General features: G+C 53.6%; 1 protein-coding gene across 1 annotated transcript; it reads left to right on the top strand.

The window, feature by feature from the left end:
• Nucleotides 1–11211: 11211 nt before the first annotated feature.
• Nucleotides 11212–17415, top strand: NEUROD2 (neuronal differentiation 2). Its single transcript, XM_074940765.1, has 3 exons — nucleotides 11212–11478; nucleotides 12287–12563; nucleotides 14435–17415. The coding sequence occupies exon 3, from the start codon at nucleotides 14440–14442 to the stop codon at nucleotides 15508–15510; it is 1071 nt and encodes a 356-aa protein (XP_074796866.1). The 5' UTR covers nucleotides 11212–11478; nucleotides 12287–12563; nucleotides 14435–14439; the 3' UTR covers nucleotides 15511–17415.
• Nucleotides 17416–19810: the final 2395 nt, after the last annotated feature.

Below are 19810 nucleotides of genomic sequence, written 5' to 3'. Positions count from 1 at the left end.
TGTCAGAACGGAGTGGGCTGGGAATAACGCGCCTCACGGCTGGAGATACACATCTCACAGCTTATCTAACACAGCACCAGGTGAGGTTGGTTCTGGTCACAGCGCTGCCTAAGGTGACGTAGGCACGAGGCCGGGAGATCTGGCTTCGATTCCCAGCTCCACAAGAGGCTCTGTGTGTGACCTCGGACGAGTCACTTCTTCACTCTGGGCCCTGATTTCCCCCTCTGTAAAACAGGGATAACAATACTTGCCCACCTCCTGAGGATGCTCAGGTGGTACCTGATGGGGTGACTATAGGTACTCTAAAAAGATCTTTGCAATAGATTCCGTTCAAACTATACCATCAGAGTCATGGGAGAGCACTAGATTTATAATACAGGAGCACTTTAGACCAAACCCGAACTTGACTTTGGTTGTACGCTTTTTTGGGGGGTGGGACCATCTCATTGTTCTGTGTTTGTAAGGTGGTGGGCACGGGGTGGGGGAGGGGCTGCTCCTAGGTGCTGCAGTAATACATATAATAAATACTAATAATTAACCACAGTCTTGATGAGGGACCAGCACCCTATTGTGCATGGTGCTGTACAAACTCTCAAGCCATCCATTGCTCCAGACAGTTTGCAATTGTGGCTAATGCTATTAACCATGTCAGGCAAGCAAAGGAAGGCAGAAACTTTGGGCGGGGTTGCTAGACTTGCCTTCATTTACCAAGGAGGGAAGCAATTAGCAGAACTCATTAATTTTTTTAAATGCCTCTTTTCACTGAATAGATCCCAGGCCACAGAGTGTAGAGGGAGGGGCTGCACGGGTATCACTAGAAAAATTCTTCCAAATGAAGCATGGCCCTAGCCTGAATCACTGGGGTTTGAGATTGGCTGTGAGTGTTAAATAAAAGGGAAACAGACTGCTCGTGATCAGCAGGGGCATGATAATGAAAGGTCCAGGAGCTGGCAAAATGTAGGCCTGGTCTCACAGTACAACAGCCAGGGACAGTGGATGGCATGGCAAGGTGGCCCATTTAAAACAGATGAGATGCTTTTTCATGCCCTGTGCAATCAGCCAGCGGAACTCACTGCCACATGTTGAGTCCAGGAGCTTAGTGGGATTAGGGGGAAGGGGAAAATCAGACATTTATATGGAGAACAGGACTAGGCGGAGCTGTAATAAGTAAGAGCTAAAAATAGCCAAAAGCTTTGGAAGCATTACAAACCCACATGCTTCAGGGCATAGACCAACCTCTAACTGACAGGGGTCAGGAGGAAACGTCCCCTAGGGGCAGGTCACCCCAATCACTGCTGGGGTTCTTGCACCTTGCCATTGCTGGCCGCTATGTGCCACAGGTTACGGGGCTAGATGAGCTATTGGTCTGATTCACTACAGCAATTACTAGGTTCCTCTGGTCCAGGGGATTGTAGGAAAGGGCCACCGGCCAGGGGAGTTGAAATGCCCCAATGCGTGATCTTGGGGAAGGGAGCTGACCTCCCTGCCTCAGTTAAACTGGCCTGGAAACCGGGCACAGAGAAAGCAGGATTTTCAGGAGGACGACAGTGCTGAAGCCGAGATGAGATCAGATGCAACAGGAAACCTACTGAGGCCTTGGATCCTGTTTTAAATCTGTGGTGGGACCCTTCTGTGTGTTGTCTGTTTCCTGTGGGGCTACCAGTGCCCAGGGACCAGTCACACACACAGCCTTTGTGTGGTGTCTATTGCTTGGAGGGGGGGGGGGGGAAGAGAGGCGGGACAGTGTGATCCAGCAGCTAGGGCATTAACTGGGCAGTCAGGACTCCTGAGTTCTAACCTTGTCTCTGACACTGACCTGCTATGTTGCGTCCCCTCTCTGTGCCTCAGTTCCTCTACAATCAGCCCTCTCCAAAGCGCTTTCATGCCATGAGCTGTCCCGGTGCTCAGCCGGAGGAGTGAATTTCATGCACATTCTCAGACCATAGAAGGAGCTCTAGGGAATGAAATGGGAGTGGAGGAGGCAGTTGGTGGGAGCCTGGGGGGCTTGGGGACTTCGCTTGACTGAAGAATCGAGGCTCGTAGAATTTCATTGACGGAGCAGCTGTTTGCCATGGTGCTGCTCATCCACTTCCTGTTAGATCCCAGCAGGGTCCACTAGGTGGCGCAGTACCATGGCCCCTATAAGAAGTGGCTTCTGGGATCTCATGGCCGTAGCAAAGACTGAGCTCTTTGGGGCAGGGACGGTCTCTCATCCTGCGTTTTGTACAGCACCTAGCACAGTGGGGTCCTAATGGGGGGTGCTACGGTAATACAGAAGGGCAGGCAGCCTCCACTAGTTCTCCCACACACAGCGAGCAGGTCCTGCGCATTCAGGCTGCATGGGATTTTGCTTTGTAGTTAAGGAAAGCAAAGAAAGAACGAATATAAAGTCTCCCTGAGAGCGAACGTAGGGGGAGCGACTGGCTCTTTGAACTGACTCCCAGCAGGGCCCCTCCCACAGGTAGGGAGGGAGAGCTCACCTGTTTAAAAGTGCAGGAGGCACAAACCAGATCCCTAACGGCTTTCATGGATTCAAGTAAACGCCTGTTGTTAGGCCAGGGGGGTTAGGGATTGCTGTCCTGCCACCCAGAGCAGTGGATGGGGCGGGCACATGGGAGTAGGCGCCAAAGGTCTGGGTTGAGGGGCACTGCCACAGCTGTGGGGAGCCCAGGGTTGGGGTAGCAGGGGGCTGTGGGTCACAACTGAGGGGCATCGCCCGATCCATGCCCATTGGGACCCTGACCGTGCCCAGCTCTAATCGCCCTGCGTTGATCTCTCCCTTCCAAGAGCACTGAACCTGCTCTCAAGTTTCCTTCCCTTTCACCCCCCTCACCTGACTTTTTTGGCAGCACGAGCCCCTCCCTTGCCCCTCACAGACAGGGGCCATATACCCCTTCAGCCCCCTCCTCCCCCCAGACACAGCTGCCATCCCCCAGGTGAGAGATTGAGCAGCAACAGAAGGAGTTGCCAGCCTCTAGCCGGGAAGGCAGACTGGCTGCCAGCCCTGCCAGTCTCCCCGGAGGAGCCGTCTCACTGGCTGAGAATGTGCAAGCGAGTGGCCAGAGAGACAGAGCATGGGGAGCAGGTGTGTGTGTGTGGAGGGGATCAGCTAAACTCTGGCTCACCCGCCCTCCGCGCTTGGCCTAGGTGAGTGCCCAGTTGGTTGCTGGGTCAGGATCAAGTCCTGGAGCTGATCTCTGGGCTTTATTGGATCCAGCCGCGCCTGAAAACAAGGAGAATTTCCTCCGGGAAGCAGGAAGACAAACAGGCCAGGCCAGCCTGGAAATGCCGGCGCGGGAATGCGGCAAGGCCCGGGAGCGCGGCCCCAGCAGGAGCACAGGGTTAGCACCGCTGGGAAGCAGAGCCAGGAGCTTCCGAGCGGCGCCGGCTGCAGGGAGATAGAGATCAGAGACAGCAACACAATTGATACAAAAAGAAAAGGAGGACTTGTGGCACCTTAGAGACTAACCAATTTATCTGAGCATAAGCTTTCGTGAGCTACAGCTCACTTCATCGGATGCATACCGTGGAAAGTACAGAAGATCTTTTTATACACACAAACCATGAAAAAATGGGTGTTTACCACTACAAAAGGTTTTCTTTCCCCCCACCCCACTCTCCTGCTGGTAATAGCTTATCTAAAGTGATCACTCTCCTTACAATGTGTATGATAATCAAGTTGGGCTATTGGAATTAGCAACACAGGAAGGGCGGAGCCGAGCGCGCCACTCGCCAACATTGCAACCCGAGTCGGCAGAGCAAATGGGCTCGTTGCCATCTCTGCCCCTGCAGGCCTCACCTGGAGAGGGCTCCCATTGTGCGAGGCACTGTAAGGGCACCTCCCCTTTGCTGTGCCTCAGTTTCCTCAACTGTAACAGGAGGGTAATGATTAAGGAAGCATTCTGAGATCCGTGGAAAGAGCTAGGGAATACTCCCTATCCCCCTGTGCGTCAGGAGAGCTCGAAGCATTTTATACAGGAGAGTGGGACCATCGTCCTCATTTTACAGAGGGGGAAACTAAGGCACGCGGCAGGGACGCAACCTGCTTGAGGCCACCCAGCAGGCCAGTGGCAGAACCAGGAATAGAACCCAGCTCTCCCAAGTGCCAGTCCAGTGATCTCTACACAAGGCCGTACTGCCTCTTGCAACAGCAAAGTTGGGGAGGGCGGGAGAAGGGGTGGCGTTAGCTGCAGGGAGCTCTCCTAGCCACAAACTCGGCCCTAGCTGAAACCTGAACCTCTTCCTCCAGACCCACTCTACAGAGCCCAGCACTTACCCCCTTGTCGATGTCTATGGACCCCATTAGCCACCCCCTGCAGTGTCTCACCAGTTTCCTCACTCACATCCGCGTCGCCCCTTCCACTGCTAACACTCCCCTCCGCTGCCCTCTCATTGTTCAAGTCCTTTCCGAAAGCCCCCGCCTCCCGCTGACACTAGCTCAGAATCAGTCGCCTGATGGATTCCTGTGTGGGTGCCTGCCTCAGTTTCCCCAGCCCTGGAAAAGGCGGGGTGAGGAGCCGTCCTTTTTCAGTCTTGCTGATTTAGATTCTAGGTTCTTCAGGGTGGGGACTGTCTCCCCCCCCCCATGGGTTTGTACAGCACCAAACACAACGGGGCCCCAATCTCAGCTGGGGGCCTCTGGGCACCACTCTAACACACGATAACAATCATCAATTCGTACAGCTGGGGGGGGGGGAGGTTTTTTTTTTCCCTCCCAAGGAAAATTTCAACCACAAACAAACAAAACCCTCACGTTAGTCAACAGTTTCCTATGGAAAAACATTGGGGGGGGGGGTTGGACACGGAATCCCCCCCCTTCTTTTTAAACCCCAAATGTTCAGTTTTCGGCAAACCAACCCAACTCATTGTGGGGCCAGCACTGAAGACCTACAGCCCCCCCAGATATTTTGCTCCAACACAAAAGCTCACCCCACTTTGTAGATTAGCCAGGTAGGTCACTGCATGTTTCTGCAAGGCTGCTTCTCCCCTCCCAGGGGCTTAGCCCACAGGCTCCCAGCCTGGGTCTCTCCTGGGAACCAGAAGCTTGGCCTGCGAATAACAAGAATTATTACCATAGTGCCTGCCTAGAAGCCCCCACTATGGGCCAGACACCCTCTGTACAGACACTCGGTGGGCTCTTTGGGGCATGGACTAGCTAGTCAGACCCAATGGCTGTTGCACCGCAGAGCCTTGTGGCCTAGTGGATAGAGCACTGAACTGGATTTCAGCAGGCCTGGGTTCTAGTCTGGCTCTGCCCACTGGCTAGCTGGCCTAAGGCAAGTCCCTTTCCCTCTCTGTGCCTCAGTTTCCCCATCTGTAGAATGGGGATAATGATACTCCCCTCCTTAGGGAAGCCCTGTCAGATCGACTGATGAAGAACGGTGGCAGTTAGTCTATAGCCCTTCATCTTCACAGATCTCAAAACACAGGCGGGTCTGCAGCATTAGCCACCTGTTTCAGGTGGGGAAACCGAGGCACAGCACAGGGCTGTGACCCTCTGGAGGTCAGTGGCAGAGGTGGGACTAGAGCCCCAGTCTAATGGGAGGCAGGAGCCCCGCGCTTTAGCCACCGGGCCACGCTACCTCCAGAGAAGAAGCCGCTCCCTCCCCCAGCTTGGCTGATGGCCAGCTCCCCTTAAACTCAGCACCCGCTCTTGCGGCTCCCATCTATTTTTAAGGCCCCGCAGGATGACGGCGCGCAGCCGTCGGGATCTTAATAGGATTCTAGCCCATTAGGAACATCTGTGTCGAGGGGAATCGGGGGAAGCAGCATTAAGAATCGGACCCTGCAGGGATCCCGGGCCCTGGCCTCGTTTATTCACCAGTGGGGGGGGGGGGGGGGCTGGATGGATGGGGGGAGGTTCCTCTCTCTCTCCCCCTCCTCTGCCATTTTCCCTGACAGTGGTTCCATTACACACATTATCCCATCGATCTATCTGTAGCCAGAAATATTGCCATGTGGCCATCTGGCACTGCCTGGGCTCCCCCCGCTTCGCCCCCAACTGCAGCTTGCAGGGTAAGGGCTCAGCTAGGAAGAAGCAAGAAAGAGCCATGAAGTCGGCTCCACTCAGGGGTCAGGGCAGCCCGGTGGCTCATGTTGTCCCTACGGAGGGTCCACGGCTGGGCCTCAAGGCCTGAGGGTCACCCCTGTTCTACCCCATGGGAAGTGCATGCAGCATGGGCAGTGACGAGGTGAACCCCCCCCACCCATGCCCCACTGGCATCAGATCTCACCTGGGCAGGGTGGCAAGGTGCCAGGAGGACAGAGACAGCCCATGGGCTCTGCTGAGGCTGCCAGCAAAGGGGCCAATCGGTGCCAGTGGCCTCGTTGTGATGTGGGAGCCGGGTGGAGACCCAGCAAACTCGTGTCCCGCAGACACCTGGTGGGAGCCCAATTCCCCACACAGCTTCACTGAGCTGAACCGGCCCAAGCCAGCGAGATGGGCTGTTAGGCCAACGACAAACACCCCCATCCAGAGGGGGGAATGGCCACAAGGGCACCAAATGGGAGCCCCGCAGTCCCTGGCTAGCCCAGCCCCGGGCTCCCTCCCCAGATCTGCAGTGCCCCTCGTCCCGATCCACAGCCCCCACTCCACCCCCCGCTATCCCAGCCCTTGGCCCCCTTTCCAGATCTTCCAGGGCCCCTCATCCCGATCCACAGCTCCCACCCCACCTCCCACTAGCCCCACCCTGGGCTCCCTGAACCAGCTCTGCCAGGGCCCCTCGTTCTGACCTGACATCCCCCTGCTATCCTAATCCTGGGCTCCCACCTCCCACCCCACTGCCTTAAAGCAAGTTACAGCTCATCTTAAAGTCCTCAGTCATCCCCTTCCTATCTGCACCAGGTTCTTTGGGGAACTTTCCTGGGCACGGGGCCTCAGGGTTCTTCCAACAATGAAAAAGGAAACCCAGAGGATCTCCTCCCACCCCAGGGGAATCAATTCACAGCCCTTCATAGCGCCCAGTTCCCCCCGCCTCTCCCGGCCTACCAGCTTACCTTCCTTCCAAGCAGCTTCCCCAGCCCTTCTCTTTCTGGCCCCCCTCCAGGGTAATCACCACAGGAGCTAACTCTCCCCCACCCCGGCCCGCCCGCTCTCTTCAGGGCCTTCCCCTTGGCCACTCCCGCCACGCTCCTACTGCCAGGCATTTCTCCTCTGATCCCCTACCTAAGCTGTCGCCCCAGCCCTCGTCAGGCCCAAGCTGGGTGTACCTGCCTGGTCATCTGGGGAGCAGGACCAGCCTCACTTAAAGGGGCCAGCCACCCTGTGAGGAGGGGAGGGGTGAAAGCCCCCCTCCCTGGGACAGCTGACTAGCCCACCAGGTATCAGGTAGTGGGCACATGTGGGGTTTGGGAGCAGCCTGCCCTCGCTGCTCGCACATCAGCTGAGCCATCCCTGGGGCTCACCTGTGCGCCGCAGACAACAGCTGAGCTGTGCAGAACGAAGGGCCCGGTCTGCCACACGCAAAGCAAGTCCCTGGCTCGGGTCACCTGAAGGCCTGAGGCGGGATCTGCAGCTGTACAGGCAGAGACCAGCTCTGGGAGCTAAAGGACCAGCAATTACCTGGCTCCTAAAACACTGGGGACAAAGTGCGGCACCCTGTTCCACACAGCACAGGTCCCGTTGTACATACCTGGTACCTTAGACTGTAAATTCTTCCTGCTGGGCACCAGCTATTTGTTCTGGGTGCAGCACCTGGCTCATGACGGGGGCCTTTGGGTGCTACTGTAATACAAGGGAAAATGTGAATCATCCCCAGATGAGATACGCTGCGGGGGTCATGCGTCCCGCAGCTGCTTGGGCATCTGGCTAACGAGAGGCCTGCTGTCTAAAACCTGGCCTTACTTTGGGCACCTGCCTATAATCGAGGGCACAATGTGGGGTGGGGGTACAATTCTCTGAAGGCATGCAGACCTGGACCACAGTGCCAGGGCGGAAGAATCCACCTTCCCTTCATTGGTACCCGCAAATACCGACACCCCGAGACGACTGGGAGACACAATCCAGGAGAGCACACTGACACGGTGTGGGTTTGTCCAAAGAGCACCCTTGGGTTTGAGCCCTGGGGACAAGCAGCCCCTTGTTTAGGTGTCTACGTAGCAGTTGGATTCTGCTGAACGTTTGAGTGGGAGCAGCAGGGGGAGGCGTGGAGGAATTAACCCTCTGAAAATCAGCCCCATGTGTCCGGGGGGAAGAAGGGGGGGATTGATGCCACCCTGCACTGGCCACATCTGCATCTCAGGCCAACTGCCAGCTGCTACTCCCAGGGTGGCTTGGGGAGGGGGTCAGCGAGGAAGTGGGGGAGGGGGGGAAAAGGGAGCTATCCATTAGAGAAAGTCCACAGCACAATTAAGACGCATTTTGGTTTCCATCTCTCAGCTCTCCTTTCATCCGCTCTTCCTTTTTCATGTCTCCACTTCCTTCTCTCTCGGAGCGGCCGTGTATGCTGATGAGCCCAGGCCACTCGCAAAGCCCAGTCGCTCCTTTTCAGGTCAGTGGACTTGACTGGACTCCCGGTTTGAGCTTCTGGTGGCTTGCCCCCGAGTTTGAGGGGTTTTTAATGCCATCTCCTTAGTCCCTAAGCTGCTTCTTGGGTGGAGCTTTTTAAGTCACTTCCTCCCGCAGCCAGTCTGCCCCGGAACCATGACTTCCTTGGTCTCTTACCTTCATAAGCTATATCCGCTTTAAGGCATCTACAGTGGGCATCAGGGGGCCTGGGCATCACTGAGAATTGGGCCTTTTGTATCTTTCAGTCGCTCTCTCAGGGTTTTATACAGCTGCCCATCACCGTAGCCTCTGGCTGCGTAACCTAACAACAATAGCCAAGACCCCAGTGGACTTGCCCCTTGTCCATTGCCTAGTTTGGTGGCTACATTTTAGCGCCACAGAATATTTATCATTTGTTATTATTTATAGTGCAATGACGTCTACAGGCCCCAGCCAAAACTGAAGCCCCATTGTGCCGGGCACAGTCCAGATTCATACCGAGCGACAGTCCCTGCCCCAAAGAGCTTACAGTCCAAACAGGCTAGATCTAGGATGGGGAGGGAAACTGAGGCACAAGGGGGTGACCCCCGCAAGGTCACTCAGTGAGTCAGTGGTGGAGCTCGAACTCAGGCCCCTGTAACTCCCATCTGTAGTAGGAAGGAGGGATATAAGGAGGTGAGGTTGGAGAGGCAGGACTCCTGGGTTTCACTCCTGGCTCCAGCACTGACACGCTACATGCCTTCAGCAAGGCGTTTCCCCCATCTGTGCCTCAGTTTCCCCTTCTGAAAAATGAGGGTGGGAACACCGGGCGGCTTGCAAGGCTAAATTCACTCGTGTCGGTAACGGGGTTTGATGGGCTGGTATAGCAGTTGGTGAGGAAAAGATACAAGTTGCAGGACTTTGTCCATCCTCTGACCAGCTGGCACCGGTATATTTGGGCTGCAGACTCAGGCTGCCCCACGGGCCTGACCTTGGCTCGTGATCTCTTGCGAGCCCTCATGGAGGAGGGGATGGAGAGACGGCCAAGGTGGGCGCGTCCGCACCCCCCCCCCGTCCTAGTTTAAATGACAACGCAAGGTGCGAGGCAAAGGGAATTGGGCCCCGACTTTCCTCCTGGCTCTTAGATGGGCGAGGTGACTCCGTAAACAAGCCTCCGCTGGCTCCATCCTCCGTGTGTGCTGCGGGCGCTCACGTGATGGGGGGCATCGGCTCCCTGCACGAGAGCCGCGCCGGAGAGGCAGCCTGCTTGAGCGAACGCTCCGGATGCTGCTGCGTCTGGTGCCCTCGCAAGCTGCCACCTCCCTCCCCTCTGCGGTGGATGCCAGTTCGTGCTCTCGGGAGACGGGTCGAGAGACACACTTTGGATCTTAATATGCTAAGACGAGGAAAATCAATTTCAATCTCCACAACGCGGGAGCAGCAGAGCAGAAGGGGAGTGAGCATTTCCCAGTCACTCGGCAACCGCGCAGTCTTGAAGGCAAAATAAATAAATAAATCCACGGCCAAGGGCGAGCGGAAGACGGACGGAGGTGTGGGCCGAGGCCGGGGCCAGGTGGCGCGGGCGAGCCCCGACCGGGGCCGCGGCGAGAAACGGGGAGTGGGGCGAAGGGGAGATCTGGGGGTTGCCTTCCCCCAGCGAAATGCATGGCAGTGCTGCGTCTGCACAGCCTGGTGCAGAGATACGGGTAGTGAAGCTGTGGGATCCCCGTCGGTGGGGGGGTTTTAAGAACAAGCTGGACAAATGCTCACCAGGAATGGCTCACTTGGCCCCTTGCTGACCTCCCATGGTCCCTTCCGGCCCCGCCAAGCCCCCTCGAGGCAGGGGGTTATCTTCAAGGTGCCAATAGGCTCTCGGCTCTTTCAATGTTCACAGAGCAGGCCTCGCTTGGGCGGGTGTGTGTGCATGGGAAAAAATGTGAGCATGTATGAGTGACCACGTGTGAGCACGCATGCTTCTCCATGCATGGACATGCGTGTACACCTCTATGTGTGTAGGCATGTACGTGAGCACACATGTGTCCATTCACACTAGCCCCTGCATCTCTGGCCCTGGCTTTGTGACTCACACACACTTGGGATCCAGGCAGACAATGGTCCCAGCTCCTGTTTCGTAATCCCTTCTGCTGCCGAACAGCTCTCACGCCAGTTCCCGAAGGTGGGGCACCTCTTGGGACGCGTTTCACCTGAAGATCTGCCTTCTCTGGAATACAGAAGTTGGTTGATGATAAACCTTGGGCCTATGTGGGGCCGACAAGGAGCCTGGCTCACTCTCAGATCTGGGCCATAGCTGGGCCTGGACATGCCTAGGTTATTACTACTTGCTCAGCGGGAGGGTACAAAATGCCCGTCTGATCACCTGGGTGCCTCATTCGGCCAGCTGGCCGTGGGGGACATTGCGTCATGTGGTCAGTTCCTGGGATCTCGCGTGGAAGACAGAAGCCCAGAAGGGGAGATTTGAACCACATCCCAGTAGACATTTGTCGAAGCAGCAGGGGAGGTGAAGTCACACAATCAGCTTTGATCAGCCTCACCTGCTTTCCCACCCAGGCTTTGTCCAGGGACAGGCCTACACAGGGGCCTGCGACAGGCCTGGCGAACCGTACCTCGGCTCCAAGGTGGCATCCGAATCGGCCAGCTCTGCCTCCCTCAGGAGAGTTCAGCCTCTATCGATAACCGGGAGCTGCTGCTGAATTGGTCACTCTGGTTTAAAGAGAGGGAGAAAAGGGAGCGGACACCTGGGGACCTTTGATGAGTGGCTGTTTCTCAGCTGAGAAGGAGGCGGGTGCGTTGAGACACGCGGTAACGACGCCCCATTATGCTGTATGGGGGCTCGCCATTACCCTGTTATTACCCACTGCAAGTTTGCAAACACGACAGCAGCGAGCATCCTAGCTGGCAAGCCCGGCCCTGTGATTATGCCTCACAAAGTCGGGGGCTTGTTCCTAGCCGGGGTCAAATCTGGGAGCGGCCTGATTTTATCCCTCTCTTTACAGGTAGAGCCAAAAAATAGAACCACACTCCTGGATTGTTAATTCAGCCATGTGTGTGTTGGGGGGGCGGGGGGGGGAGAAAGACAGAGGAAGGGGTGTGTGTGTGAGGGGGGTGTGTGTAACAGGGGAAGGTGTGTGTGTGTGTGAGAGAGAGAGAGAGAGAGGTGTGAAATATAGGAAGGGGTGTGTGTGACAGAGGGTGTGTGTGTGTGAGAGAGAGAATGGGGGCAGTCTTTGTGCACAATATTGGCAAATGCCCAGACATTTACCTACCCTCTAACCTGCTTAGTGTGTATGTCGGGTGAGGTGGGGGGAAGCTAATCAATAACACAGCCCCTCCCCAGACACAATTCCACCTTGTGTGGGGATTGGATACAGCAGAAAGGAGTGTCCTCTGCTAGAAACCTTCCCTGGCACCTGGCTCTGGGGCCCTCCTCGGGGGGTGGAGGTGACATAAATTTGGGAGCCTCCCCCGTGCCCCCCCCCCCGCTACCGCCTGGGCTCCTTCCCCTGGTTCGCTGGCGGCAGATCTGGGGAGGGAGCGGGGCTTGTCATTTTTTTGCAGCCTGCAAATCGCCCGAGCTAGATCTGGGTCCCTCGGTGCAGCCCCCTAGCCCCCCAACATCCCTCCTGCCCCCCCCCCGCGACAGGAGCCTGCCCCCCACATTCCAGGGGGGCGTTGCTCCGGCTCGCTCCCTACACCCCATTGTTCAGCCCCCGCGCTGCTTCCTTGCCCGTGGTCCCATTTTGCAGCGTGTGGGCAGATCTGTAGATTTGGAAAAAAAATTTTTTTTTTTCTTTTGGACTACAGAGTGACAGATGGCGATTCCTCCTTCCCCAGAGAGAAAAATCTCCCTGAATGCAGGCGCATGTCAATCATTGGCTCTCATGTGATCGCTCCGGCCGATGACGTGCCAACCATATGGCATGAGCATCAGAGCTGGTACCCCCTTTGCTTGGTCGAGATGCCACTCTCGCCTCCTTTTGGATAGCGCACTGAAGAAAGCTGAGCACCTTAAGGAGCAGTGCCCGAGTCCCAGAAGATGCTGGGGACAAGGAAATAAGAATCCCCCCCGTTAGCTTTGAAGGTAAGTTATGTAAGAAGTGCGGGGGGGGGGTGCGGGGCTGGAAACTTGAATGGATAAAAAGCAACTTCCAGGGGCTTGTGGGGGGGGGTTCTCCCCCAGAACTGGGTTTATTTATTTTTTTTAAGATCCGATCTGTTTTTTGGTTGAAGGGGGAGGGGAGCCTCATTGACATGCCCCCGATTTAAGAGGGCATCGCTCTACAAAAATGAAAATACACCCAGTAAACTATCTTCCATCTGTTGTCCCACCCGGGAACCAGATAGCTCTGTGTATCTGCACACATCGGGTAGGAACAAAGATGAAGCCGGAGATTTTTTTATTTTTTGACGGAGGCGAGGTGTCTTCAAAATCAGAAGGCTCCGGCTTTAATTTTTTGCTGGTTAAAAAAATAAAATAAAAAATTGCACACACACACACACACAGAGACACACACGCAGACACACACACACACACAGACACACAGACAGACACACACAAATTGACATGAGATCGCTCCCTCCAGCCGCCTGGCTGGAGCGAAAGATTCTGGCGGCGAGATAAACCTCGCAAAGCAGAGGGAATTTGCTGGTTACAGCTCGCGGGAAACACTCCCGCTGCAAACTCCGTAGTTTCAGCAAGACACTCCCGTGTCTGGGAGCAGGGCTGGCCTCGAAGGGGCATTTTGAGTCTTCAGTTGGATTTTTTAATGTCTCTGTTTTTAAAAAATCGTTAACTGCACTGGTTTGGTTTGAGCCGCAGCCTCTGAGGGGTTGATCTGGAGCCGCAGCCGGGGGGTGAATTATGTCTCGCCCCGTGCAGGGGGCTTGATCGAACCCGCAAAAACGGGGCGTGGGCAGGGGACACTGATCGGATGCAAAGTTGGACAGCTGGGCCGGGGTCGGGGGGGTGCCGTGGGTCGGATCGGGCCGGTCTGGGGAGAAGGGAGGGAGGTCAGAGTTATTCATAATAATGGGAATGATCTGATCGCCTGTTTCAAGACGGGCGAAGGATGGGGGGACACGGGTCTGTTCTGACCCACACGGAAGGAAAAGTTGAAGCGTGTTCGCAGTGTCTTGGCCCGCAATGAATGGAGCAGAAATTGACACCCAGGGGGAGGAAGTATCAGCCGGGAAGGTGGGGCGGGGGAGAGAGACGCGAATGGGGTGAAATCGGTTTCCTAGCATTTAAATCCCAGCCCTGAGCCAAACGGGACGGAATAAAGACGGCGGGAAATAAAAATAAAAAGTAATTTAATTTTTTTTTAAATAACCGGGAGTTCAGAATGAATTGTGAACCCAAATCGATCAACCAAACGAGACGCCCTTTCCCGGGATCCGTCGCAAGGCGATGGGGAAGCCAGTTAATTGTAATCACACTTCGAAACGATTGGATCGTTTTGACGAGGGATCTGGAGCGGTATCTCAGTCCTTCCGATGGCAATTTCTCCACCCTCCCAGCACACGCTGGGTTTCCATCTCTCTGCGTGTGTTCCGCGTGGGGAGGGTTTCTCACCAGCTGACTGCAGGGCGGAAAGTCAAGGGCAGAATGGCCATCAAACGAACATCCCTCCCCGCCCCCCTGCTTCGTCTCCATAGCCAACTGCAGCCCCCTGCCCTCCGGTTCGGCGCCTGGGGAAGCACCAATGCAAATCGCGTCCCCCCCACGGCAAAAAACAATCGAATCGCTGGCCAATCACCCCCCCACACACACACACGGGTCAGGGGCTGAGATGCTGCTGAGCCCCCGCTTCATGCAGCCGAGACAGGGGTCAGGGGACGGAATCGCCACCGGGGCGGGACGCAGCCGAGACAATGAGCCGGGGGGGGGGGCGGGTTGGGAAGGAGCCTGGCTAAAATGTTTCCTCTCCCTCCTCCCCCGTTTCCCCTCTCCAGCCATCATGTTGACGAGGCTGTTCAGCGAGCCCAGCCTGCTCCCCGACGTGCAGAAATTCCCCAGCTGGGCGGAGGAGTGCGAGGAGGATGACCGGAGCGACAAGGAGGAGCGGAAAGGTAAAAGCTGCCCGCTGCAGGAGGAGCAGCGGGAAGGCTCCTTGGGCGAAAACAAAGAGGAAGGGGACCTAGGCGGGGACGAGGAGGAGGAGGAGGAGGAGGAGGAGGAAGGGGTGGAGGAGGCCGAAGGGGACCGGCCCAAGAAGCGCGGCCCGAAGAAGAGGAAGATGACCAAGGCCCGGCTGGAGCGCTCCAAGCTGCGGCGCCAGAAGGCCAACGCGCGGGAGCGGAACCGCATGCACGACCTGAACGCGGCGCTGGACAACCTGCGCAAGGTGGTGCCCTGCTACTCCAAGACCCAGAAACTCTCCAAAATCGAGACGCTGCGGCTGGCCAAGAACTACATCTGGGCGCTCTCCGAGATCCTGCGCTCGGGCAAGCGGCCCGACCTGGTCAGCTACGTGCAGACTCTGTGCAAGGGCTTGTCCCAGCCCACCACCAACCTGGTGGCCGGCTGCCTCCAGCTCAACTCCCGGAACTTCCTCACGGAGCAAGGCCAGGAGGCCGCCAGGTACCACGGCCCCAATTCTTCCTTTGCCCTGCACCCTTACACCTACCAGTGCTCCCGGCTCTCCGGCGCCCAGTGCCAGTCCAGCACCATGGCCAGCTCCCACGCCCTGCGGACACACGCCTACTGCGCCACCTACGAGAGCCTCTATGGGAACGCCTCCCCAGAGTACAACAGCTCGGAGTACGACGCCCCCCTGAGCCCCCCGCTGTGCATTAATGGCAACTTTTCCCTCAAGCAAGACTCTTCCCCGGACCACGAGAAAAACTACCACTATTCTATGCATTACTCTGCCCTGCCAAGCTCCCGGCCGGCCGGCCACAACCTGGTCTTTGGCTCCTCTGGGATGCGCGGGGGGGTGCACTCCGAGAACATCCTGCCTTACGACATGCATCTGCACCATGACAGAGGCCCGATGTACGAAGAGCTCAATGCGTTTTTCCATAATTAACCCCCTTGTGACCACTGGAAATCCATCCCCCCCCCCGACTGCACATAGCAACCCCGCCCCCCCCCAAAAAACCCACTTCCATTCTGCTCTAGGTTTTAAATGTCTCCTCCGCCCCAAAACTGTGAACGTACAATTGTTAGGTGTCTCCCTGTAACACACACACACACAAAGCTAGACTTTGCTCAACTCACGGCTGTATGTGAATTAGTATCCCCCTTTACTTGTCCCCCAAGGATAGCAGACCAGGGCAGAGTATACACGGACAAGAAAATTTACTTTGGTGCAATATATATATATATAGAAAATGTACAAATATTATTGTTACAAAAGCTAGCCTTCGGGTTTGCAGTCGGTTGGAACAAGTGTCTATTCTGGCCACATGGAAAGAGAGTTTTAGGGAGAAAAAATTGGAAAATTAGAAAGCCCGTACCACTATTTAAAAAAAAATCATAATGTGGACAGTAAAAAAAGGGGGGGAGGAATGGAGAAATAAAGCAATTTCCCCTCCCCTCAAAAGTAAAGTATATTGTTTGGCAACACATCAAAGTAAATTTTAAACAATGCCAGCTCGTTGGGGTTTTTTTTAAAAATTTTATTTATCAGGATGCTTGTAGAAGGGGTTATCTCAGACCAGAGGAATTCTATATTCTTTCCGAGGATTAAATAAAAGATCCCATGGAAGTGTAATGAAGAAACACACAATGTTTGCCTCTTCAAATCAGCATTTCGATGCAGTAAGAACTTTTAGAAGCAATAAAGAGGCAAACAGAAGATAAATATATATATCTATATATATCTATGCAAGTAGGCTCTGAACTAGAAAAGTAAAACACAAAAGAATTCATATGGAATATTAGACCATGGACCAAGCAACGTGTTGAGGTTAATAAAGGTGCACTTTTTGATTTGAAGGGAACTGAATGTTTGCCTTCCCTTCACTGTTAACAATCAGTGACTTCAGCTTTTTTGAACACCCTCGTACCACAAGTGACATGCTTTCCAAATTGTGCGTCATGATGTTTTTTACCTGTTTTAAAAACTTTAAAAAAAAAAAAGAGGGAAAAACAAACAAGATTTCTATGAAAGGGCAAAAATCTTTTGTTATGCGTGGGTGGGAGCAAAAAACAATGCAAATATGCAAATGATAAAGGTGGTGTGAAGAGAGACTCACTATGCTATATATTTTAGTTGGCTATTTTTCCTACGATGAGAACTCTTTACTTTAGTTCTTTATGTGATGCATTTTTAGGGGAGGGAGGGAAAAATTTGTGTAACGAATACATCCGTGTAAACCCATGATACCAAGAGCCCGACTGATACATCCCGGTATATTTCTTGGTGCATTGCTCTAATTTGTTTCATTATTATTTATTCCAATCGTAACGCATTCTTTCAACCAGGAGACACTGTTAAAATATTTCTAACCCTGCCTACATCACCTTTAAACACACCAGCATTTTTAAATAAAAGGGAGGAAGAGAATTTCTGATAAATGTTTAAAAAAAGTTTTACAAAAAACAAACAAACAAACAAACTTGTAGCCAAGGTGAAAATGTCTGTCGGACACCAGAAGTGCTTTTTTGTGTTTCTGTTCCGTTTAATTAAGATGAATAAATATTTATGTCAAATGAAATGCAACAGAAAACCAGTTTCTTACAGTGATGTAATTTTTTAAAAAGCAGTCCTCTTTTGCTACAATCATTTACACAACGTCTCTTGGTTTTGCAGACGTCCAAAAGTTATTCCACATTTTAGACAGCATCGTAAGGCAGATTCTAAAGGGTTAGAAATGGCATCCTATTCTGTATTTTCCCTTAAATCTCTCTGGCACTACTTTTTAAAAAGTGAAACCAAGAATGTGACGGTGTAAGCAAACCAACCAGAGATTCCGAGAAACTTACCAGACGGGGCGGGGGGGGCGGGGGGGGGCTGCTTACAAGCTAGAGAAGTTAAAAAAGTAAATAAATAAACTGCATGCATCAGTATAAAAAAAAAAAGAAAGTAAAATACTTTTTCCAGAATCTAAACTCGTATTCAATTGGATGTTTTAAGTATTACTCACAGTGGAAATTTCCACCAGAGCTGCTATCTTCTGTGAAATGCACCAGTATACTCATTTGACGTTAAGAGCAGCAGTCAGTAGTGATTTGATTCAAAAGTGTAATTAACAAGCGTCCTAAGACGACAATTAATAAATATTAAATGTTGACTCTGTCATGTTTACTAGTTTACTTGAAATACTCATGCTAAATATATATACACGAGACCCCATTCTTTCAGCCAGAGCACTCTCTGAGTACTTTTTTGGAGTGAGGGGCAAAGGAGATCTCAGAACTACTCCACTCCCAGAAGCTTAACTTGTCTTCAAGGCAGCTGTCGATTGGCAACATGCTTAAAAATATATAGCGACTTTTGGAAGAGTCACATTCGATGTTATAAAGCTTAATGCAGTTTCCTTGTCTTGTACAGCTGGCATCTCCTTGTAACCTTTCTAAACAGTCTTTTTCCTTGCCTTTATTCTGCACGCCAGTTGCGCGATAAATTCAGAACAAAAATATATCTAAATACTGGTGCAATGCATGCATGGTTTGCAAACAGGGAAGAAAACACAGGGTTTTGGATAAGGTGCATAGGGCTTATATTTTAATATTCCGGCTTGCAGATTTTTTTTAAAAATACATAATAATTAACATTTGAAAATACCCACCAGCGGCACTGATATGAAATCTCTCTATACCAGGAAGACACCGTAGAGATAGTGACAACAATATCACCCCCAAATAAATACATAAATGCAATCTAGCTGCTTCTGATCGATGCGGGAGTCTGAGCCATTCACGATGGCACCCGGAGTTACCCTAAGGGGCTGGCAAAGAACGAAGAAGCGTTTGGTTCCCTTCCCCCCCGAGGTTTGCTATTAAAAGGCATTGTCTGAGAGCCGGCCAGCGTGTGACCAGACGGATCCTGGGAGCTGTCCAGACCTCCCAGGTGCTGAGCAACCAGCTCGCAGGCAACCCGAAGCTTCCCATTCAAAGGGATCTTGGGAAGCGCAGACACCTGATCACCAATCCTTGTGACCCTGGATCCACCCTGGTCATTTCGTTCCCCCCCTCACTCGCCTTGGCTCATAAACCCAGAGTCGTGTCTAAGGAGGGCAGAGGGGTTACTGTCCACACGAAACAACCAAGGCATCAGGGAGGCTTTGACGGGCGCATGGTTTGCGCTGCCAGCCGCCGCACAAAAATGTCACAGTGGCCAGCCGAGAGAGTTGGAGCCTTGGCAATCCATGGAGGGGCAGGCAAAGGCACCCCTTAAAACACGGGGAGATAAATATCTCCCGCGGCTGATCGCTCCCTTTGGGGGAGGTCTGGGGAAGAGGCCCAAGCCAAGAGGCGCCCTTGCAACCTCCCATGTGATGCGCCACGGCGTTTGGCCAAAATTCAGACCAGTGTTTTTTGTTTGTTTTGTTCCCCTCAGCAAATTAATAAGTCATCAAGGTAGGTAGAAAGATGATCTTGAACTTACCAGCCATTAAAAACGGAAGGCGGGGGGGAATTCGCACCTTTATTTGAAGGCTAATTGAGGGGCTAATTGTGGGTTTTTTTCTTCCTATAACTCGCTGCGATCACTAAATGGACCTCCGTAAGCAAGGCTCAGGATTCCTATAGGAGAGGCTCTCCTTTGCTTAGTACGGAGTCCTTAGGGTCTCAGTCCCTGGGGCAGGGGCCCAACTGGACTGGGCAGCTGCCCATAGGGGGTGGGAAAGAAGAAAGAGACGTGATTCTGGAACTAGCCAGCCAGTGGCAGTCAATAATCTACAGTGCACCTCGGTGGGAAGTCCAGGACCCCTGGTGCAGTTCACCCGCATCTCTCTCTCTGCCTCTCTCTCTCTCTCTCTCTCTCTCTCTCTCACACACACACAAACACACACACACACACACACACACCATTTTCACCCCCTATTTTCAAATCTTTGAATTTGAGGCGAGGAAGCAAAGGATGAGCCTGGAGCCACCCCGCCACGAGGATTTCTCCACAGAGCTGTGTGTGGACACACGCAAGCAGGCAGCCCCCGCACCGCCCGCACAAGGAGGTGACCTAGGCTGGGCTTTGGCATTTTGAATTTCCCAGCAACAAAGTTCGCCGGGATTTTCAAATCGACTCGCTTTCTGTGAATCCCAGGCACGCTCGTTATGCTTGGGTCGCCCTTTGCTAGGCGTGTGGCTACATCACACACACGTGTGCGAGGTCTGTGTACACTGCGCAGCTCGAGTTCCACGGATATTTCATGTATGATCAC

The sequence above is a fragment of the Natator depressus genome, chromosome 27, assembly GCF_965152275.1.
Source record: "Natator depressus isolate rNatDep1 chromosome 27, rNatDep2.hap1, whole genome shotgun sequence".
NCBI lineage: Eukaryota > Metazoa > Chordata > Testudines > Cheloniidae > Natator > Natator depressus.
Note: the sequence above shows the minus strand (reverse complement) of the source record. Positions and strands in the feature narration are given on the sequence as shown.